This window comes from Nyctereutes procyonoides, unplaced genomic scaffold, assembly GCF_905146905.1.
Source record: "Nyctereutes procyonoides isolate TBG_1078 unplaced genomic scaffold, NYPRO_anot_genome, whole genome shotgun sequence".
In the NCBI taxonomy this organism is placed as follows: Eukaryota; Metazoa; Chordata; class Mammalia; order Carnivora; family Canidae; genus Nyctereutes; species Nyctereutes procyonoides.
Genome location: NW_026575052.1, coordinates 65,528,996 through 65,552,826, shown reverse-complemented (window position 1 = coordinate 65,552,826; position 23,831 = coordinate 65,528,996). Strand labels below are relative to the sequence as shown.

At 42.4% G+C, this 23,831-nt stretch overlaps 1 protein-coding gene across 3 annotated transcripts in view; it reads left to right on the top strand.

The window, feature by feature from the left end:
• Positions 1-23,831, top strand: part of RSU1 (Ras suppressor protein 1) — a 250,150-nt gene that overhangs the window by 179,175 nt on the left and 47,144 nt on the right. For 2 of the 3 annotated variants that reach the window (XM_055332419.1, XM_055332418.1), the window contains one exon: positions 16,214-16,785. The exons of the other annotated variant lie outside the window; for it this stretch is intronic. In XM_055332419.1, coding sequence (XP_055188394.1) covers positions 16,214-16,316 — 103 coding nt within the window. In that variant the 3' untranslated portion in view covers positions 16,317-16,785. Of the gene's footprint in view, positions 1-16,213; positions 16,786-23,831 lie in introns of those variants that run through there. 3 annotated transcript variants of the gene reach the window in all.

Genomic DNA, 23,831 nt, shown 5'->3' with positions numbered 1-23,831 from the left:
ATTCCCTCAGCACTCCTGAAATATAACAGAGCAAGGAACAGTATAATGAAAAATAACAGAGAGAGTAGCTAGGGGCTTAACTTATGATCAGTGTTCATTACAACAAATGACACTTTCACTGCAGAGTTACCATAAAGATTATTGACTCTTACGTAATGTGGTTCCCATCTGAATAGATCTGAGAACAGCTCAGCCTGTGAATGAGAGAGCTGGAGCAAGAGGAGGACAATGATGTATTCCATACCCTTATTCATTTCTTCACTTAGTCCCGGGGAGCCGCCCATTCAGAGCCCCAGACAGAGCAAAAGCTGGTGAACCTTCTTGCAGGAAGATTCTCTGTGATTCTCTTTGACTAGCATGTTATGTGTTACGTTCAATGAAGACCAGGCTCAGAAAGTGACTAAGCTTGTTAGTAGTTTCTTTTTTTTCTTTTTTTCTTTTTTTTTTTTTTTAGATTTATTTATTTATTTGAGAGAGAGGGGAGGAGGAGAGGCAAAGGGAGAGGAAAGAAATAATGCCAAGCAGACTCCTCACTGAGCACAGAGCTAGACACGGGACTCCATCCCATGACCCGTGAGGTCATGACTAGAGCCAAAACCAAGAGTCAGATGCTTAACCAACTGAGCCACCTGGGTGCCCCAGCGTGTTAGTAGTTTCATGTTGGAGGTCCTCACCTGATGTTCTTTTGCCATTTGCTGTTGTCCTCAAGCATGCATTTTACAGCACTTTAAAAAATCTCTCTTTAGAAAGAAACTGTGTTTTTGTGTAAAAGTTTCAGGGCACAACCTAAGGGCGTTTGGCAGCTCTGCCTTCAACCATGGTTGGAATGGACAGCCCCAGTTCAGACCACAGCGTGCCTAACAGCCTTGGATTACTGAGCACCTGCCCGGTACCTGCTAAACACTTTGTTACTCCATCCTGCTAGTGACCCTGTGAGGTCTGTACTGGTACTTTTCATTTCCACTTTCCAGATGAGCAGGCATGTTCAGAGAGGGTAGGTAAGGTTGCCAAGGTTACTCAGCTGCCATCTGTTACAACTGAACTTCATAACCAGGTCTAACTGTCAGCCAGACATTTTAACTCCCACGCAGAGGCTGAGAAAGATACTCTTTCTCTCACTCTCTCTCGTGGGTGCGCCCTCTCTCTCTCTCTGGAAGAGCTGGCCGGATTTGGAAACCACACAGATCAGGGCTTGGACCCTTCCTTTTTCATTTGTTAGAAATCTTGCAGAACTGACCTAACATCTCTTAAGAGCTATTGTAATGCAAGAATGGTTCATGTTTAATGTGTGGCGAGACACAGTGATAAGCTTTTTATGTGATTTCTTCATGCATTCCTCAAAACTGTAGGCAGTGTAGGTCTGATTCTGATTCCTGTTTTATAGATTGAAGGACTGAGGCTTAGCGTAGTCTAGGCTGCACAGCTACTAAGCCTGTCAGGTTATGTTCAGCCAGCATAAGGTGGCTCATTGTGGGCAGTTTCAAAGTCGATCCTGTACAGCATCCCCCATAAGAGAGGGCCACCATCAGTGTTAGCCAAAGACAAAGGTGACAGCCCCCAGGTAATATGGGAGGCGTAAAGAGAGCAAGGGAACCCAAAGAGACTAGTGGGTGAGGGGCTGTGTCGTTGCAAGGAAAGCAGCAGAGTAGCATTTGGGAGCAAGTCAACAATTATCAAAAGAATAATAAAGGCATCCCTGGGAGCTCAAGAGTAGACAGGTCTTTGGATCCCACCCTTCCTTTAGTTTTCAATTTCTTATCGCTGAGTTTTATGGAAAAAATACTTTGGTGAGGAATGGAGAATTTAAAAATGCTATTGGCCATGGGATAACCAGCAGATTTACTCTTCATCCCCAATCTCCTCTAAGCACCCAGTTCTCTCCTTTATAACAGGCATGATTGGGGTGCCCCGCCTCGTGACCATCAGCAATGAGCTTCTGTAGACCTCGCTGTGGCCAGAGGTCAGAGATAAACAGGGAGACAGAGCAGGGTGACGTGCCAGGATCTAGAATTCGTATCTGTCACTTAGCCAGGAGCACAGCTGAGTGAGAAAGTCTGGCTTGTGTGGGAAATGGCACGACCCTATGGGCACATGTGGCCTACTGCTGCTTCCTCTTGAGCCCCTGCTAGTGGAGGCTTCAGGGATAGTGCAGCCTGGTCCGCTGTGGGCTGAGGACCTTCAGCTCTTAAAGCTGTCTTCATGTTTTCTTGCTTTGGGGAAAGAGAAGGGTTGACTGCACCATTCTCCAACCAAGTAGTGTCCGTGGACTTTGGGTGTTACTTGTTTTGGCCTGAAGACTTTTCAGGCTCATACTGAGAACCATTATAAATAATTAAACGTAGTGGAAAAACCTCTAGCTAAGTGGATTACTTAAAAAAAAAAAAATTCTGTTGTGTATGTCTGTGTGTCCATCCATGCTTCCTTTTTCTGAAGTGCAAAAACTAACCAAGTGCTAAGTAATAGTCCCATCAGCTTTCAGAATACCTTTGATCTTATACAAGGAGTGGCTTGATTGCACTTTATGCATGTGGTCTCTATCTGTTGTGCATCATGGTAACCACAAACAACATGTGGCTCTTGAGCTCTTATAGCATGTCTGATTGGGATGTGCTATAAAATACTCACTGGATTTCAAAGACACTTAGTACAAAAAAAAATCATTAAACTTATATATTTTGTAAGTCATTTGTCTTTAAGGATAAAATAGAGCATTAATCATATTTATTTTGATTATATGTTGAAATGACCATATTTTAGATATATTAGGTTAAATAAAATTGATTAAAGTTGATTTCACTTGTTTACTTCGACTTGGCTTAATGTGGCTACTAGAAAATTGGAAGTTGCTTTTGTGGATTTTATATTTTAGAGCTATTCTCTAGATCTGTGAAAGTATGGAGTATGTCTCTACAAATTAGAAGTACTAATATGTGTTTAAAAATAAGATTTTAAAAATAGCTTTCTGGAATATTGATGTAGTCATTCAGTGTAGGAAGTACTGCTAAGAGGGGCTTTTGCCATTCCAAGGGAAATATATTGGGCAGAAATCTTGATTAGCAGCTATTCAGGGATGAATATTTTTTCTCTGGGAACGAATAGGTTGGCTTGAATCAATTGATGCAGAACAGTGTTTGTTAGTATTTGAAATAACTCTTGTACACCCATTTCTTTGTCATTTTTCACCCACCTGTCATCCCGTTGGCCACATCATAACCACAATCACCACATATCCTGGAAACCATAAGAAAAGAGCAGCCCTGGGCAGTATTCCACAGATACCCTGGTCCTCTGGCATCACCACCTCCTGCTTTGACTTTCACCATCTGTATTTAGAATGCTCTCACACCTTCCAGGAGTGTTTTGTGGGTGAGATTCCTAGATGAAACACTTGAGGTTCTTGGCTGAGGTCTGTTGTGACAAGCGTGAGCTCTTCCTCCCCACCCACAGCCACAGTTTTGCTCTGAGTCTACATGGCCTGTTGGGGGCATCAAAGAACTAAAGCTTGAGCCCAAGAGAGAGTCCTTGCCTCCTCTTGATACATTCCCAGGGTCCTCACCCAGTTTTATGCTAATGAATGGATCCTGTATCAGGTACTTTTTTAACATCAAGCATAAACTCACAAACACTTTCGTTTTTAACCTTGTTGCACTTGAAGACCATAAATTTCCCTGAGACTCTTATAAAATCTGATTTACAAAATCTAGGAGGAAGAGTGGATGATATATATATTAAACCTGCTGAATATCTCAGACTAAAAGTCACTTTTAAATGCCCCCATTCCTTTTTGGAGTATGTTTTCTCCACAAAACTCAGAAACATGAAAGGGTGACCAAAGAAGGGTGGGATCTAAAGCCTTGTCTCCTGTTGGGCTCCCATACGTGTCTTCTCTGTTACCCTTTTGACAGTTGGTGGCTTGTTCTCAAATACCGCTTTGTTTCTTGGCCACCCAGAGCTGGTCTTCTCCCCTCCTGCTGGCCTGTCCTTACTCTTGGCCAGTAGTTCAAAGATTGGTATCAGGAATGGATGAAAAGCACAGTTCAATTTGGTAGGCTATGTTCCAGGGGTGGGGTTGATTGACTACTTGTAGAGAGAGCTCGGTTTATGTAAGGGGGGATTCTACTTTGCCAGGGAAATACCCTGGAGTAATGAGTACAGTTTACTGGTCTGTAGCTTCCACTTCCTGAAGTCCCCTTGGTGGGAGAGAGCCTCACAGATAAAGCACTGTTGAGTGTCACGTCCACCTGTATATGGATGGATCCTTTCTGGTTTTTATTTTTAAGTTTTTATTTTTAATTTTTTATCTCTTCATCTATAAGTGGAACATGACTCGCCTCACAGAAAATCCATGCACAGAAAAGAGGGACAGATAATACAGTGCTAAGATCCCAAGCATCATGCCTTAATCTGACCCGAACATAAAAGGAACCTCAGACATGTGAGCCCTGTAAGGTTTCATTTAATGCAGTGAAGGGTTAGACCAGTTAATAACAGCAAAGTGCTTACACAAGTTTCATGTGTGGAGTGTGGCAGCAGATTACCCAAATACCAGATGAATTCCAAAGCCTTCTGAATCCGGTTCAAGTGTTATTTGCCCTGCCTCTGGAACCTAGAGGCTTGTACTTACATTTGAGGAGATGGCTAGCTTTTCCATTGACCTGGCCATGAGTGCCCTGCCATGGTCAAATCACCAGGCCACCTGGGCAGAGAGAAACTGAGGAAGGAGCAGTCTCAGGAACAGAGTCCAAATTGTTAACCACAAAAAAAGGAGGAGGAATAATAACCTGCTTTTACTAAGTGTCCTTATCTGAAAAACAGATGAAAGAAAAAGCGAAGCTTCTCTGTGTTGACGCCCATGTTCCTGGTTCTGTGACATTAGCCCTTCATTTTTAATATCATTTATATCTGAAGCCATGTGGCTTCTTTCATTCATGTGATAATTGCTTGAGGTTTAAATGAGTTGATACATGGAAAATGCCACAGAAGCTTCATGCAAAAATGCTAACATACAGTAAGTGCTAGATGAGTTTTGCTGTTGTCATCACCAGCTTATCACTTGAGAGGTCATGAACAACCTTGAGCTGTTCGTGCAGGAACAACATATGGTCAGAAAGACTCTTATCTTTTTATGATCAGAAAAATTTATTCTGATTTTAGTTTGTTCAAAGGAAAGGGGAGGGAACCCCACTGGTTTTTAACTTAATTCTCTTCTAAAACCAATTATTGTCTTCAACTAGTTCTTACTAATACCAGATAGGATTAATATTCGCTAAAAGCCCACTGTACTTTAAAGGAGTTTATGGAAAGCTCTGGGAAAGAGAGTCTCCACAAAAAGAAGACAGACTGGGCTCCCAAAAGTCCGCACAAAATGGTGCTATCGAACACTTACTGCATTTCCAGCCTCATGGGCAGCCTTCCCATCTCAGAAATCCTGTAGAAACAAAGGAAAACACATAGAAAACTGATGTACAAACCAAGATTCCATATCAGAGGGTAACTGTCCCCAAAGACTAGAACATTTGCTTTGGCCTGTATGGCACATACTCTTCCAGTAGTCAGTTCTAAATGGGAAGTTGATGCACAGTCACTCGAAGAGCTTGGAACTGAGAAAATTGGGAAATACATACATTGGCTAAGGTAGTCTTGCAGTCTACCAATAAATGTTTATTGGGTGACTAGTGGGTGGCAGACAGTGAAGAAACAAAATGATGAAGACCCTCCCTGTTTTCAGAGGCACCGATGATCCAGTTGGGAAGCTGTCTACATAGTTAGATACTTTCAGTATATCCCAGTGCATGCAGTGATGCATGCTTTTATTCAGTCAGTCAACAAATGTTCATTCCATGCCCGTGGCATGCCCGATGCACATGATACTAAACAAGACAGACAAGTTTCCTACTCTCTCATAGTTAGCCTTCTATCAGGGGAGGCAGGAAAGAACAGGTGATCAAATAAATAAAATAATTACATTGTGACTATCATTGTTAAGGACATGAATGTGATTAAAGTTGGGTGATGTGAGCAAAAGGACCTCTCTCGGGCTTTCACAGTGGAAGTAGGCAAGATTGATACGTCCGTCAGGACCCAGCATCCCTTTGGTTGCAGTAAACACTAAGAGAAGTTTAGATTATTGGGTAATACAGTAGACTTCAGGCATGATGTGATATAAGGGCTCAGTGTCATTGGACCCCATCCCTCTTCATTGTCCAGTTCTGCTTTGTCTGGGCCAGTTTCTCTCCCAGGCAGGTGCCCTCTCCCAACACATCAACATAGCTGAAGCAGGTCTGGGCTCCTCACTGAAATAAATGGAAAACAAAGGACTAATCTTGCCTGCAGTGTGAGCAAAGATCGAAAGTCTTTCTTTAGTTGACTTAACTTGGCCACAGGCTCACAGAAGAACTAGTCATTGTGCCCCTGGACCAAGGGAAAGGTTTTAGACTGAGCCATGTTCTGACATTAAAGCCAAGGCAGTATAGCCATTCACCTCCAAGGCATTATATCTCTGTGGGCGGCCCTCCCCTCATCTGCAACATGGGGGTGACCATAGGGCTTGTCTCCCAGATACCACAAGAAAAGCATCCCAAGCAGAGTAAATAGCCTCAGAAGTGGACAGGGGCCTGATGTGTTTGCCCACATGCTGGGAGTGGGGAAGGTGGAGGGTAGAGGTGGAAGAGGGGAGAGAGCTGGCAGGTGCAGCTCGAGTTTTGAAGGGTTGGGAGAGCCAACCATGTTTGTTTTCTCTGCTTCCTCTTGAAGACATAGCCCCAGGAGGTCGTGCACAGAACTCCTAGCCTGGGTCCTTACCACCTTACTTGGAGATGGGGGATGGGAAGGGGAGGTGCTTCAATGCCCACTGCCAGCATTTACCCTGTTGTTTGTATTGCTGACTGAGACCATGACTTGTGAGGGGCAGATTCTCTCTCCAGCTTTGTTAATACCACCGGTCAGCTTACCATCAAGACACCCTGGCCTAGGAGTAGAGCTGGTGTTATCCAGGGTGACTTTTCAGGTTGGCGCTTTGATCCATTTTGCGTCAATGTTATCATTGAACATCTAGCTGGATGGTGTCACTGCCTTTACATTCAAGATTTTGGGTGATGCCTCACTCTTGGCCCAACTGAAGGAATCTCTCCAGTCAAGTCTGTTTGGCAGGATATGAAATTTGAAGTAGGTTATACAATCTCAACAAATTATGTCTATGTCGCATTAATAACCAGCTATCCATGTTAAGGGATCTGTTAGAGAATTACTTTATCATGTAGGTTCTGAAAGCCAGATTCAATTTAGTGAATTTTAATAATAGTGTTTTTTTAAGAATAATTTTTGAAGGGGGTGAATTGCACATATGAAAAGAATTCCTCACTCCCTTATATTAATGGTTAGGTTGTATATCTGTGTGTACATCACATATCTCTTTTTAATCTCTGCAAATGTTAAGTACTAGATCAAAAAATAATTCTTTTCATAAAACATATTTGGTCCAAGTTTGAAGTCGATTAAGGAAGCTTGTTTGGGAAACTTACAAATGCCCTTAGACTTGTTTCCTCTTGCCTTTTACTTTATTCTGGAAATTGCAACATTTAGCACTTCACCGTTTAATTTAAAAGGATTACCTATTTTCTTAAATGCTTAAGGAGGGAAGCAAGTTGCAGTTATTGATTCCTCTCTGCACGTATTCCGTGAAAGCTGGATTTGCTCCTTCCCCAGGGAGCATACCCCCTGAACTGCATGCTTGCTGGTGACAGCTTGGACCTCTGATACATAACCAAAGACCTTGCCTAATATCCTTGCAACTGCTCGGGGAATTTTTATTAAGTAAAAGCATCATTAGAGTAGACAGGATGATGAAGTTTAATGAGCATCTTTTGTGCATGAGATTGTTAGTTTTGCTCTGCAGAATCCTCATTTCTCCCCTCCGTTGGGGCAGACAGTGAGTCTAGGATGTATGGGGCATTTTAAAATCTGCTTTATATTTCTTATTTTTGTATAGCTTAATATCTGTCTTAGGCCATCTGCAAATTCCTTTTGGCTATTTCATGGATTTCAAATGCATGTTTCATACTTGGCTTTACACTGTGCGTTGGGGATGCAGAAGAGCATTTGAGCAGAGAGTTGTAATGGAGAAAAACGTGAGAGACACAGACTGCCGTTAGTGAGCTGCGTGGAACCGTCTCGTGGAGGTCTGATCTCAAAAAAATCATTGCCTTTTGAATTAATGAGATTTCTCCCAGGAATATGGTAACTATTAATTTTTTCCTTCTCTAAGATTCAGCAATTTCTGTGCTAAGGTTCTGTCACCAGCCCCTCATAGCTGCTAGATAGGATAAATAAAGATATTGCAAGATGCTTATTAATAATCTAGGCTTCACACTTTGTCCGCAGCTTTATTTGTGGAGATTTTAAATTTAGCATCCCACCATAAGATTACAGATTATAAACAGAATTATTTCTCTCCATTATTGTCACTGGCCATATAACTTGGATTTTCAAATTGGTTCTTTTCTTGGTCTGTATAAGGACTTTCCATGGAAACACCCAAAACAACAGGAGGGAGGCATATGACATGAGCAAATGACTTAAGAACAGCATATTGTACCTCTCATATACCTGGCATTCTGAAACACAATATTTACATAGCGCGCAATGTGCTTCTAGCAGTGCCTTGAGTATACAGACTACAAAAGAAGTGAACTCTGCAGTCCCCACCCTCAAGAAAATGGTAGGCTTATTAAGAAGACAAATCTGAGAAATCTAAAAAAAGCAGGGAGACAAGATAATTCAGTGCATTAAGAGCTCGAACTTTGGAGTAATTGTCTGGGTTCGATTTGGGCCTAAACTTGCTAAGCCTCGGTTTCCTCCTTTGAAAAATGAAGAAAAGCTCCTTCTTCCTTCAATTGTAGTGACAGTGAATGCCGAATGACTGGTAGCCGGAACTGTAACATGTCATTATCACGGCACTCTGCCGGTACTTCGAAACAACAAGCCAAGAGCGGGAACCTGTGTTATCATCAAGGACTTAATGGTGAAATCCTGATAAATCCCATAGTGTTTCGTGAAGGCAGAAATTGGGTTGGGGGGCGAAAGCTCTGAGAAGCCTAAAAATATGGATAGGATCTGAATGGCAGAAAAGGACCCAGGCAGGCGTCCCAGACAATAGTAACACAGATCAGCAAGAAACAGGCCAAAAGGGGTGCCGCCTGGCCGGACGGGCTAATTCCAGGTCTCAGATCGATTTAGCACCATTTTGTTTTTCAAACACACGAATGAGCCCAAGCCAGTCTGACTGCTGAAGCACTTGCAAGGTAGACCGTGTGCACATATTCCCATTTTCCTTTGAAGGTAACATTCTGGAAAGAGAAGGGACTCTGAGGCTAGTCAGGTACTAGGCGGCAGAGCTCACCCTCGGTTCCTCGTGACTGCACCCTGCCTTCCTCCGCACCAGTCTTACCGTGCTCAGGTGTGCTAGAGGACGGAGTGATGAGTTTGGCTGAGCTAAGCATTACACAACACATTCTGTGGCTGCTTTATGTCACCACCAGGCTAGGCACATGACCCGGTGAGCAGTGGATGCCGTTTTCCACGGGTAAACCCAGGAGAGATGATCCTGCCAGTTGTGGGACACAATGGAGGAGGGAAGTGACCCATTATAATAATCTTAATGCCCATTTGATGGGTCCTATGTTAGGGTAGGAGAAAAAGAATAGATAAAAGCATAAGTTGATGAAAATCAGAATAAGCACCATAAAGTGACTAATTAATCCACTGAGTTATGACCCTTTTGAGAAGCTGTTGAAAGCTGTGTTTTCCTTCTGCTGAAAAAACATGAGTTTTTTTTTTTTAATAAGATTGTATTTATTTGAGAGAGAGTGTGTGTGAGTGAGAGAGCAAGAAGGAACGGGGGAAAGGCAGAGGGAGAAGGAGAAGCGGACGACTCCGCACTGAGCAGGAAGCCCCAAGGTGGGTCTCAGTCTCGGGATCCAGGGTCATGACCTGAGCCAAAGGCAGATGCTAACCGACTGAGTCATCGATGTGCCTCAAAACACATAAAGCTTTGCTTGGAGTTTCAGATACTTCCCTGGTCCCAGGCTGAGAATTTCAGAGGAAGCCCCACTCAGACTTGATTTATGTGATCACCAAAAAAAAGAGGCAGATGTCAAAACGACTTCAATGTTTTGATCCTCAGGATCTGGAGACATAGAGGGACAAGGGACAGGCCTGTAGGAGGTCGGGGTAGGGAACTGTTCCGTGCTCCATTCAGTTGGGTTTAATAGCTTGGCGTCCAAGAGGGAATAAGGCATAGCAGGGCCCGAAGATGGCAGTGGCTCAGGGAGTGGGGGCCGAAGGTGCCGCTCAGAGGTAGTCACTGAGGCTGTCAAGTTAGATGTCCCCTCTATGGAAGAGAAAACAAAGATAGAAGCAGAATCAGGAGGACTGACGATGTGTCCAAAGGAGACACTAAGACCCAAGATGATGCATTGCCAGCTGAGAGGGGAAATTTTCACAAGGAATGGGGTGGACCCGCTGTGGTCTTCTGCTGCAGCCCTGAAGGGGTCAAGGGTCTTGAAGACAGCCTTGGATCCAGAAGAAACCAGAAGACTCCTTTAGATTTTTTCCCCACAATGAAAATGTCCCTAATCAATAAAATTTACCTATTAGTAAGAGAAAAGCATGTGTAATCACACTCCCTAAGATTAGTTGCACCCTTTATTCTGATTCTGGTGGGCTGCAGATTTTTTTTGTTTTTGTTTTTTTGTTTGTTTTGTTTTGTTTTGTTTTGTTGCTGCAGTCCTCAATGTCAATGGGCAGTAGCGTTCAGTCGCTTAAAGTGGCTCATGTGCAGGCGGCTTTCACAGAATGCATCTGAATTGATCAGTCAGATGACCCCGGCTGCCCATGGAATCATTTCACAAGGCTTCCTCCCGAGGTGGCCTTCAGCAGGAATTCAGTGGGCGGCTGCTCAGGGCAGGGCCCACTCCCGCACAGACAAGAACAGGGAGCCCCAGGAGGGGGCTGGGGGGCTGCTGGCTTGCTCATCTCCCACAGCGGAGAGCAGCCCGAGACACCTCACCTTTCAGATTCTCTTCAGTGACAGAAGCAGGCTCTTCAGACTCCTGTGCATAACAGAACCTTGCCTGTCACTTTGGATTGTTCTTTGTTGTTTTTTTCCCCACCCCTTAATCATCTTTCAGTTACCCTCTGTCTACCTCCAATGTCAGGGGAGAGAAGAGTTTCTAAGACTCCATGGCATCGGGTGCCTCCACTTTATGGGTTGAACATTTTGTTCGCCAGCAGCTGCCACACTGCTGGTGACCTTGAACCACTCCCTTTGTTGCCACTCTCAAGTTGGCGGGGCCAGATTACTGGGCCCCTGGAAGCCTCCTCCCTCTTCAGGCACATAAGGGCAAAGCCACATTCCTGGCTCTGTTAGGTGCTCAAAGGCAACATGAAAGAAACTGGCCAGCTTAGCCCGAGTCTTGGACCCTTGTGAGAGGCGAAAGGTGTCAGCTGCCATTCTGGAACACCTGCTGAGTACCTGCACAGACAGGTCCTCCTATATCTGGTTTACTCTTCGCCCAAGCCCTACGAGGTAGCTAACCGCTTTCCCAGAGCCACAGGTCATTGAGGGCGAGCAGGGTGCCGCAATGCAGAGGTGAGGGAAGCCTCAGAACTGTTGTCTGGGGACTCCCAGGGCAGGGCGCTGTGAGCTCCTGGAGGGCAGGACAGAGGCCCCTAAGGAAACATGCTGGTTTGGGAAGGACCTTGTGCCAGGGTCTGAGGGATGACTGGGATCTTCCCAGGTGGAGGTGGAAGCAGATGGAGCCAGAGAGCCTGTCTTCACTAAGAATGAGGGAGACGTTTGTCATGCAAATGCGGGGAGGATATGGGATCTGGAGGACAAAAGCCATCCTGAAGGCTGTGACTGTATTTAGTCATGTTTCTTATCTTCTTTTATGCTGTTTTGACATCTTGGAGGTCTTGCTGGCTAGGGAGAGACTGCCCTTTCCAGGGCTAGCTTAATTCCTAGAGATAACAACGAACTAACCTGCCAGCCTGTCTTTGATACATAAACCACCCAATCCAAACGACCTCGACCACCTCCATCCTGGAACTCCCACACACACACCAGGCCAGTATTTCCCCTGCCCTAAACCACCCCAGGGCCCGATCCCATACAACTGGAGACCACCCTGATCTCGAGTGCCTGGAAATTATTCAAACTGTCCAACCCTAAATTCACTCAAACCCACCCATCCCTTCCCATGAAACTGCCATGAAGGACCTGGGTCCTGCTCCCTGCTTTGTTCCTTCTGTCTCCTAACTGACCCTGGTACTTCCCCCTCCTAGCTGGCCTGTGTGGCGGGGCATGCCCCCTCCTCTTGGGAAACTGCTTTCAATGGCATTGGCCTCTCCACGTCTCATGCAGTCAGTCACCTCTAGAAGTTAAATCTTGGGTGCATTCAAAACATCCGCCAGGGCATTAGCTTCAGAGAAGAGCGGGCAGGGACCATCCCGTCCAACTATAGCAGAGAGGAGACCTTTTGCCTACCTGTTCTCTCTTCTGGTAGAAACAGCACCCTTTTTCCTTTGGGGCACACTTTTTTTTTAAACTCAGTTTTTAAACTTTTCCTTCTTTTCAATGACCTGCTGCCCCCCAGAAAGTCTCCTTTTTTTTTTTTTCTGCCAAAGGTAAGCAGATGCCTCACTTCTCTGCCCTATGGAACCCAGAAAGGTTCATGTACTATATCATCAGTTCCCTGTTGTTGTTGTTGTTGTTGTTGTTGTTGTTATAACAAAGTGCTGTGAACTTGGTGTGTGAAAACAAAGCAAATATATCCTCTTACAGTTCTGGAGGTCAGAAGTCTGAAATCAAGATGTCTGCAGGGTTGCAGCCTTCTGGAAGCTCCAGAGAAGGCCCTTCTTTGCCTCTCTAGTTTCTAGAGGCTGCCTGCATTTCTTGCTGGAAGCCCCCTTCCCTCCAGTCTTCAAAGCCAGCTTGTAACAGGTTTAGATCTGACTCTCACCTTCCTGCCTCCCTCTTAGGAGGACCCTTGTGATGACACTGAGCCCACCCAGAAGATGCAGTGTAGTCTTCCCAGCTCAAGAGCCTCAATCAGTCACCTCCACAGAGTCCCTTTGTGATATCATATGTTCACAGGTGTCAGGGGGCATTACTCTGCTTCCACACTTCCTTACCAAATGGAAACCCCCCAGCTAATCACTGGTAGAGCCGGGAACAGCACCCCCACTCAGACTTCGGACCCTAAAATGCTCATCATGAACTGCTGTGCCCCAGTGATGTCTCCATGTGGGAACGGCCACCGGGTAAAGCCCCACTCTCACCTGCCCGCACAGCTGGAGGGTAAGGGATCGGTGGAGGGCACAGCAGCATCTGTGCCTTGCCAGTGACTTACTGAGGAAGGGAGGAGGTGCCTTTAGCTCTGCCCTAGTTGCTTTCTCCCAAGAGGATTAAAATCTTCCAGGGATGCTTGGGGATTTGGCATTGATAGAAAATATCATGCTGTTTTTTTTTTTTTTTCAGAGGAAAGAGCCCTAAAGAAGTAATCATATAATTATCTTTATTTAATCCCTCTAACTACAACCCCACATTAGTCCTGATTTTCAGCAAGCATCCACTGATCACTTCCAGGAGGCATACCAGGTGCTAGGCTTATTTAACTACTGCAACCACCATTCTAAGAAAATAGCATGGTTTTTGTTTTGTTTTGTTTTAACAAAAGAAGAAACTGAGGCACTGTGAGAGGGATGTGAGGGATGCTAATGATTTGCCCAGAGTCAGCAGCTTCGTAAGTTTCAAGAGTGGGATTTAAACACCAAGTCCCGGAATGCCATCTCTGATCTGGCCCCTTTGTGGTGACTTGCTGTGTAGCCCAGGAGGTCCAAGCACAGTGGGGCCTGACTATAAAAAAGGCAGACATGGAAACATTGGACCTTTCCAGTCGCTTCCTAACCAAAGGAGCCTTGCTGAGTTCCAGACGGCTTTTGCACCCCCTTCTGAAATGACTTGGCTGGATTACCACCATCAGGCCCAGCGGAACCCCCGCCTCTTCTCGGAAGGCCTCCGTGCCCACCTTGGCTCTTGCTCCTTCAGGATGTGACACGTGGGCCCCTGTCAGATCTTCTTTTCCCTCCTCTGACGTCTTATTTGTGTAGCTCTTGCCGGATTTCCCAGCTCACGCGCTGCGGAGCTGTATTTCTGCAGAGTTTTGTAACCCTTAAAGTTGGATGCTATCTGTGAGGAATAACAGGGATATTTTTTCCCTTCCAGGGGTCAGGGTTGGGGAAATAGAGGAGAGCTGGCTGAAGCCGGAAAGAAGCTGGGAATGCACAGACCAGAGTCAGGCCTTTGCTGTGTGCTGGAGGAGCTTGCAGAGCAGAGGCCTCTGGGGACACCACCCTGCTGTGTTAGCAAGAAGGAAGCTGTGTCCTCGGAGCGGGGGAAGGGCCGGGGCCGTTACAGGGGAAAGCATATTTCACGGTTTTGTGCTGCTAAAGCCGAGGAGATTAATGGAGGGGTCTGCTTTGGCTGCTTCTTTAACTGTTTGACACATCTGGGAGAGAGGCTGCAGGGGTGAGGTGGGGGGGGGGGTTCCCAGATGACAGAGAACAGTCTTGCCTTCGCAAGATGCTTAATCACCTCTGTGGAGCCCCTTTTGCCATGTAAGCAGATAGTCACAGGTTCCCAGGGTTGAGACAGCAACTGCAGGAGCCCTAGGTTAGCTGAAATTACCTCTCCAGGGGTTCCTTTCCTGGGATCTAGGACTCAGACTTCAGGGGGATCAGTGGCCCTTTTTAAAGCGTAGGGGATGGGGCCTTACATGGATTTAAAGATCCATTTTCCTGGGTGACAACCCTCCTGGGGACAGAGGTGTTTCTCCAATGGGGGCACAGGGTGGCTCACTGTCAGGCTGTGCTACCTCCTTAACCCGGGAGATGGTCCCTCCTTTACCTGGAGACATTCCCAGCACCTGGCCAGACCGACATCCTCTGGCTCGTAGGTCAGTGCCACCAGCTCCACAGTCTGCATTCTGAACTCCATGTGAGCAGAGACCTATCTTCGTGGTCATGGTGGTAGATCCTGCTCATAACACTTCTGGGGAGACTTGGAAGCCTCTGGAGAAGATAGACCACACTGTCACCTATCAGCTTCCCCTACTGCTTGACCAGCTGGCCAGCCCTGTGTGCGTGGTCCATCCTTTGGCCCACCAACCACGGTGTCAGTGTCCTTGAGCATCCGTGTATGCCACCAGTTTGCCTGGCAAGGTGCAACTGTCAAGAGAGGTAGGAGTTCCTTAAGTGGACTCTAGAACAAGGGACATCCTGTCCCAGGAGGTTAGTCTTTGTGTCATCCCCCCCTGCAGGTGGCACAGGGCGATTGCAACCAGCCGATCAGGCGTTGCCTTTCCTCCGGAAGAACAGAAACACACTCCAGGCTCTCTCTGGGACATAGTAATATCAATAAGAGGAGTTAAGGTTGAGCTGAATTTATTTTAGGGCGGCTTTTAATTTAGTTTAATCAGAATTACTCATAAATTATCGATTAATTACTATCTGCTGTTGGGTTCAATCCTCTCAGCCACAAGCTAGCTTCGCTCTGCGATGAATGCCATCCACGGTAATTGTCGGGTACTTTGTCAACATTTAATCAGCGGCACTTATTAACGTGGCATTGATGTGTGGTCGCCACCCCAGCGCTATCAATCACGTGTGAGCAGCTGGAGCAGGCCTGGACACCGCTGCTCCCTGTCACATTATCCAGCCCCTGGGCTTTTCTGGCTGGGCATGGTGTTCACTTCTCACTAAATGGACACTGTGTCTCATCAGTTCGACCCGGCTTTTGTCATCGTCCTAAACACATCGACTTACACACTCATAGCCATTCGAGCTTCATGCTGGAACAGCTGGGCTGGGTATTGCCGGTTCTCAGTCCCAGATTTTCCTCTGGTGTCCTCGCACTCCACCCAGCAAATGTGAAATCCCAGGACACCTGTCCAGAACTGACCTCATCGTGTGCTGTGTGTGAGAGTTTATATTCTTCACTAGAACGCGTGACCTGGACAAAGCAGGAGTGATCTTTCAGTTTTCTTTGGCTTCCTGAATATTTCTGGAAATTGGTCTGTTCTTTAACGCCCTGCTAATAAAAGCTTGTCCTGTGTTAACAAACTGGATCTCACCCTCTCTCCCTCTCTCTTTGCAGCCTGTATGGCAGACACATGCAAGCAAACCCAGAACCGCCAAAGAAAAATAATGACAAATCGAAAAAGATCAGCCGGAAACCACTGACAGCCAAGAACAAATAACGGGTTGGCCTGGGCTGTGGACTTCTGGTTGCCTTTCTCATTATCACTCGCGCTCCCCGCCACTGTGTCCCACAAGTAAATGCCGTGTGTGTGCCACTTTCTCTCCTCCTAGCACTTACCACTTTACCTTCCAAATGCTTTTGGTAGGTGGTAGACTTTTATGAATTCTTAAAGCTGTTTCCATTTGTTTGCTTAAAAATGCCACAGGCAGGATACAAAGCTCTAATTCAACTGCAAATTCCATAGTAGGCACGGGAGTTCCGTTCCCTGAATAGATGTTCACAAAGTTGCATATTATCAAAAGAATAATTAAAATCATGTGATCACTTAAATGTCACAGTTAACACTGTTCATTCTTGTGTTCATTCACATGACTTGTTATTTTACTTTGTTCTAAGCTTTCTATAAACATTGGAATATTGTGTTAAATCACAAATAATTTTTAATAAAATCTTGAATTTGTATCACACGTTGCTTCTTGAATAAAAAAGGGTCTCATCTTAGGGTACACACATTTTTGTTTTGGGGTTTTTTTTTTTCCACCCAAATTATCCCGTCTGGATTGTATTGGTTGTAGATGGTAAACTCTGAAGCGTTCTGGGGAGAGAAATGCAAAATTACATCAGAGTTGGTTTCTTCTCACATTGATTTGTCAAGTTGTTTTTTTTTTTTTTTCCTTTGAAGACTGTTTCTAAATTAGGAAGAAGCAGAAAAACAAATCTCTGGGAAACTCTGCCAAAGGATTTTGGAAAGCAGCATTTCTTAGCTGAAGAAATGGTGACTTCTGCCAGTGGCTGGTAGACAAAAGTTGTGAAACGGAGAGAGAAAAACTCAAGTATGTTTCTTGTCACTGCAGAAAATCTGCTCATAGCACAGCATTCTTCTGCGTGACTTCGATGGTGCCAACACAGTTGTGTGAACATGCACACCCCACCCCACTCCCAGGGTAGAAACTGCAGCTGCAGAGTCATTAAACAATCAATTGTGTAGCATCTGTGATAGGTAGCTTTGTTCTTACCAACAGTAATATGGATGTAAGTGAATATAAACCCAAGCAGCATCCTTGTGCTAAGAGGGCTGCCAACACCCAGTGCCTTAACAAAAGGACTGTGGGGACATAACATCCTCAGATGGATTGTGGTCTGCTTTCCCCTGCATCCTCTCCTTTCTGTGTCACAGTAGAACCACCAAGACCAGGATCACTGGAACATGGAAAAAGCCAGAATCAAAACACAACAACAACAAAATCCTGATTTGCGTAGGAGGTGGGCTTTGCATTGAATGAGAAAGACCACCGATCAAGATCTACACTTTCTGGAAAAGTTCCTGGTAGACCATTCCTGTGGACTAAGGACCCCCCCAGGTGCCACCTCCTGTTTGGGGTTAGGGTCGACTTAATTTCTCTAGGTGCAACCTTTGCCTCAGCCTGGATTTTTTAGATTGGTTTTTAGCTCATGAAATTGCAGGAAGAAGAACAATGCCTCTGCTGTTGTTGAGGAAAGACTTTGTCTAAAATTGAACCAGCACCAAAGCATTAGTAAAAATATCACAATATACTCTGAGGAAAAATTTCTTTGAAAGATGAACACTCTTGATAGAAATATGGGCAATACACATAAATTCACAGAGAGGAAGTATCTCTAAGGAATGTGAAAAAGCATCCAAACTCACTAGTAATCAAAAAAGTACAAATCAAACCAAAAATAAAAATGTGTAACAATGAGAAATGTGCAAATATTTTTTTTTTTAAGGCAGTAGTTAGTGGTGGGGAGTAACACGAGACAAACATTCTTATACACTGCTCTTGGGAATATAAATTTCTCTCAGAGAAGGTGGTATAGCAATTTGACAGTATGTAGCAAAATCTTAAAATTTTGTGTACTCTGACCCAGAAATTTTATTTCTAGGAATTTATCCTGAGGACATTATCAGAGATGCACATAGAGAGCTATATTTGAAAATTGCCCTTATAGCTTTTTACACAGTGGAAACATGGGGAAAAGCAAAGAACCACCACGGGAAGAAGGGTTAACAGCAGTGTGTTTACATGACAAACTTTTATGAAGATATTAAACTTTACGGAACAATATCTAAGGGCAAAAGGGAGATAATACTATCATCCAGTTAAGTAAAAAAGTAAACTTTAAAAAACTATATGGTCCTCCCTGTGTAAAAAGGAAATTGTGTTTGTAACATGTGCAGAAAAATTAAATGGACCAGGATTTTATGCCTGGTAAATCGTCTCTCTCTGGTGGGTTAAGATTTTTTTTTTAATTTTATTTTTTGAAATTTGTTCTAATTTTTATTAAGTTTTTAACTTTAATTCCAGTATAGTTAGCATACAGTGTTGTATTAGTTTCAGCTGTACAATGTGGTGATTCAACAATTCTGTACGTTACTCAGTGCTCATCATGATAAGTGTGCTCTTATTCCCCTTCACCTATTTTTTATTATAAATACTTGTTCTTTAAATTTTCCATAGTGATTATGTATACTTTTGTAATCAGAAAATATTAAGTATTTGTTTACAAAATGAAATGGGTATATTATGCAATCCAGAAAGTAATATATATTTGAATTCAAGCATAATATAAAATCTCAGGGTGGTGGGTTTCTTTTTCTTTTTTTTGTCACTAAAGTAGGTTTTTTTGTGTTTTCATACATATTTTAGTTACTTGGTGCCCTGATTAACATCTTATCCACAATTCAAAGGGTGTTTTTTTTTATAACCCAGTTTTACTGAGATACAGTTGACATACAGCACTGTGTAAGGTGTACAGCATCATGATTTGACTCACATATATTGTGAAATGATTACCACAATAATTCATTCATCATTTCATATTGATTAAAAAATGTATATTTCTCCTTGTGATGAGAACTCAGGATTTACTTTCCTAACTTTCAAATATACCATACAGCAGTGTTAACTAGAGCCGTCATGTTGTACATACATTCTATTCCCAGGACTTAGCTTTTAACTGGAAGTTTGTATCTTTTGACCCTCTTCATCTAGTTCTCCCTCCCTACACCTGCCCTTGGTAACCTCAAAATCTGATATCTTTTTCTGTGAGTTTTGTTTGGTTTTGTTTTTTTTAGATTCCACAAGTTAATGAGATCACATGATGTTTATTTTTCTCCATTTAATTTCACCTAGCATAATGCCCTTAAGGTCCATCCATGTTGTCACAAATGACAGGATTTTCTTCTTTTTTATGGCTGAGGAATATTCCACACAGTAGTATTCCCGTGTGTATATACCACATTTTCTCTATCCATTTATCTATCAGGGGACACCTGTTACCTTCATGTCTTGGCTGTTGTAAATAATGCTGCTGTGAACAAGGGGGTCAGGTGTCTCTTCATAGTGTTTTCTTTAGATAGAAGAATTAATGGATAGCTCTATTTTTAATTTTTTGAGGAACCTCTATACTGTTTTCCATAGTAGCTGCATCGATGTATGCTCCTACCAGCCCTCCACAAGGGTTCCTTTTCTTCCCATTCTTACCAGTGTTCTCTTTCACCTTTTTAATGATAGCCATTCTAACAGATGTGAGATGATCTTGTCATTTTGACTTGTATTTCTCTACTGGTTAGTGATGTTGAGCATCTTTTCTGTTGGCCATTTGTGTATCTTCTTTGGAAAAATGTCTCTTCAGTTTCTTTGGCCATTTTTTTAAAAGATTTATTTATTCATGAGAGACACACACAGAGAGAGGCAGAGACATAGGCAGAGGGAGAAGCAAGCTCCTCTCAAGAAGCCCAGTGTGGGACTCAATCCTGGATCCTGGGATCATGCCCTGAGAAGAAGGCAGACATTCAATTGCTGAGCCACTGAGGTGTCCCTCTTTGCCCATTTTTTAATTGGATTTTTGTTGTTGTTGTTCTTGAGGTGTATGAATTCTTTATGTATTTTGTATATTAACCTCTTATCAGATACATGGTTTGAAAATATTTTCCCCATTCTGTAGGTTGTCTTTTCATTTTGTTGTTTGTTTCTTATCCTGTGCAGAAGTGTTTAAGCTTGATATAGTTCCACTTGTATATTTTTAATTTTGTGGCTTGTGTGTTAGGTGTCAAATCCAAAAAAATCATTCCCAAGGCCCATGTCAAGAAGCTTTTTTCCTATATTGTCTTCTAGGAGTTTCAAGGTTTCTTGCCTTACATTTAAGTCTTTAATTCATTTTCAGTAGTGTAAAATAAGGGTCTAGTTTTATTCTTTTACATGTGGATATCTAATTTTCCCAGCACCATTTACTGAAGAGAACATGTTCTCTACTGGGTGCTCTTGGACTCCTTGTCAAATATCACTTGACCATATATGCATGGGTTTATTTCTGGGCTCTTGATTCTGTTCCATTGGTCTATGTATCTGTTTTTATGTCAGCACCACACTGTTTTGATTAGATTAGCTTTATGTAATTATTATAGCTTTATAATAGAGCTTGAAATCAGGATGTATGATGCCTACCATTTTGTTCTTAGGATTGCTTTAGCTATTGGGGTCTTTTGTGGTTCCATATATATTTTAGGATTTTTTTTCTTCTGCTTCTGTAAATGATGTCGTTGGAATCCTGACAGGGATTTCATTGAATCTATAGATGACTTTGGGTAGTATGGACATTTAACAATAAAAATTCTTTCAGTCCATGAACATAAGAGACCTTTACATTTATTTGTATCGTCTTTGGTTTTTTTCTTCAATGTCTTACAGTTTTCAGAGTAGACATTTTTGATCTCCTTAAATTTATTCCTCAGTATTATTTTTGATGCTGCTGTAAATGGGATCAATTTCCTTAATTTTGCATGTTAATTTTGTCTACTGCAACCTTACTGAATTCATTGATTAGATCTAACAGTATTTTGGGTGAGTTTTTTTAGGGTTTTCTATATATAAGATCATGTCATCTACAAGGAGAGCCAGTTTTACTTCTTCCTTTTCAGTATTGATACCTTTTATTTCTTTTACCTGATTGCTCTGGCTAGGACTTCCAGTATTATGTTGAATATGAGTGATAAGAATGGGTACACTTGTTCTTAATCTTAGAGAAAAAGCTTTTAACCTTCTATCATGGAGTATGATGTTAGCTGTAGGTTTTTCATATATACCCTTTATTATGTTGAATATGTTCTCTCTATACCTAATATGTTAAGAGTTTTTATAATGATTGGATGTTGAATAATGTCAAATACTTTTTTGTGTCTATTGAAATGATTATATCATTTTTTCATTCTATTAATATATCATTTATTGATTTGTGTATTTTGAACCATCCTTGCATCCCAAAGATAAATCCCACTTGATCACAGTGAATGATCCTTTTAATGTGCTGCTGAATTTAGTTTGCTAATACTTTATTGAGAATTTTTTCATCCATATTCATCAGAGATATTGGCTTATAGTTTTCTTGTAGTGTCCTTTCTGGCTTTGTTATCAGGGTATTGCTGACCTAGTAAAATGAATTTGAGAGTGCTCCCTCCTCTTTGATATTTTGAAAGAGTTTGAGAAGGATTTGTGTTAATTCTTTTTTAAGTATTTGGTAATTCACCAGCAAAGCCATAAGGTTTTCTTTGTGAGATTTTTGATTACTGATTTAGTCTCCTTGCTAGTAATTGGTCTGTTTAGATTTTCTATTTCTTCCTGTTTCAGTCTTGGTAGGTTGCATTTTTCTGAGAATATTTCCATTTCTTCTAGGTTATCTAATTTGTTGGCATATAGTTCATAGTAGCTCCTTTGACCTTTTGTATTTCTGTGGTTTCAGTTGCAATGTCTCTCATTTATAATTTTGCTGATTTGGGTCCTTTGACATTTTCCTCGTTATCTGGCTACAGGTTTGTCAAATTTATTCTTTCAAAGAATCAACTCTAGGGTTTTTTTTTTAAACTGTAAGCTTATTCATCTTTTCTATTGCTCTCCTCTATCAGTTATCTCTGCTCTGATCTTTATTATTTCCTTCCTTCTGCTAACTTTGGGCTTAATTCTTGTTTTTCTAGTCCTTGAGGTATAGAGTTAGGTGCTTTATTTGAAATCTTTTTCAATGTAGGTATTTATTGCTATGTATTTCCCTCCTAAATCTGGTTTTGCTGCATATCATAAAGGTTGGTATGTTGTGTTTCCATTTTCATTTGGTTCAAAATACTTGGTTTCCCCTTTGACCCATCAGTTGTTCAGGAGACTGTTGTTTAATTTCCATTTATATATGAGTTTCCCAGTTTTCCTCCTATTACTTCTAGTTTCATACCATTATGGTCAGAGAAGATAATTTATTTTAGTCTTCTTTAACTTGCTAAGACTTAAGACACTTTACACTTTTTGGTTGCCTAACACATGGTCTATCCTAGAAAATGTTCCATTGAACCTAATAAGAGTGTGTACTCTGCTGTTGACTGATACAATGTTCTGTATATGTTTGTTAGGTCCATTTGGTTTATAGTATTGTTCAAATCTCCTGTTACCTTATTGATACTATCTGGATTACCTATCCACTGTTAAGAATGCAGTATTAAAATCCCCAAATATTATTGTATTGCTCTTTTTTTTCCCCTTTTAGCAGTTAGCTTTTGCTTTATATATTTAGGTGCTCCATTGTTGGGCACATGAATGTTTACATTTGTTAAATCTTCATGATGAATTGATACCTTTATAATTTTATGATGGCCTTTTTTTTTCTTTTTTTGCCATTTTTAGTTTAAAGTCAGTTTTGTCTGCTCTTGTGTTTTCTCTCTGATGTTTTGTACAGGAACAGTTGTTGTTCTTGTGAAGGGGAGCGATGTCAGGAGCAATCTATGTTGCCATGTTGGTGATGTCAGTCTCTCCAAAAGGTAGCTTTTTAACAAAAATAACCTGACCTTTTTAGTGCAATGATGAGATCATTTGTTGCTGTAAGTGCCTTGCAGTCTCTGAAGGTAGCCTCTACTTGAGTGCTCCAAAGCCTATATGGGAGCCCATGGATATTTTTTTTATTCCTTGGACTTGTCCTTATGTAAGACACTGGCCTAGCCCATATGCTGGATACCTTAGATAATGTGCAAAATATTTCTGTGTATGTGATTGCATTTGGTCCTTGCAGCTACTTTATGCAATAAGCAGGACAGGATTGTTTAGGAATAAGTTGTATAATGAATGTTAGATCTAGAAAAGTAGTGTTTCTCTTTCTTGGCTAGAAGTTTAGTCTTCTGTTTATCATGAATCCATTGAATTTTTTTTTTTCCAGTTAAGATAGGAGCAAGTAGAAAAGGTGGAAGCAGGAAGAAAGGGTTAGGGTTGAAGAGAGATTCATGGTTAAATTTTTTTGCTGCAGAGTTACAGAGACTTGATCATCTTACTGTGCATTTTGAATCTCTGAGAAGGAGCTAAGGTATGCAGGGTCGTTTGACAGACTCACTCTTTCACTAATCATGGCACCACACTTACAATTGGTGGAACTCATATAGTCTTTGTTGGATCAAGCAACTGGCCTAGTCACATCAGATTGACTCTGTTGAATAGAAACTATTTAGAAACCACTTAACATA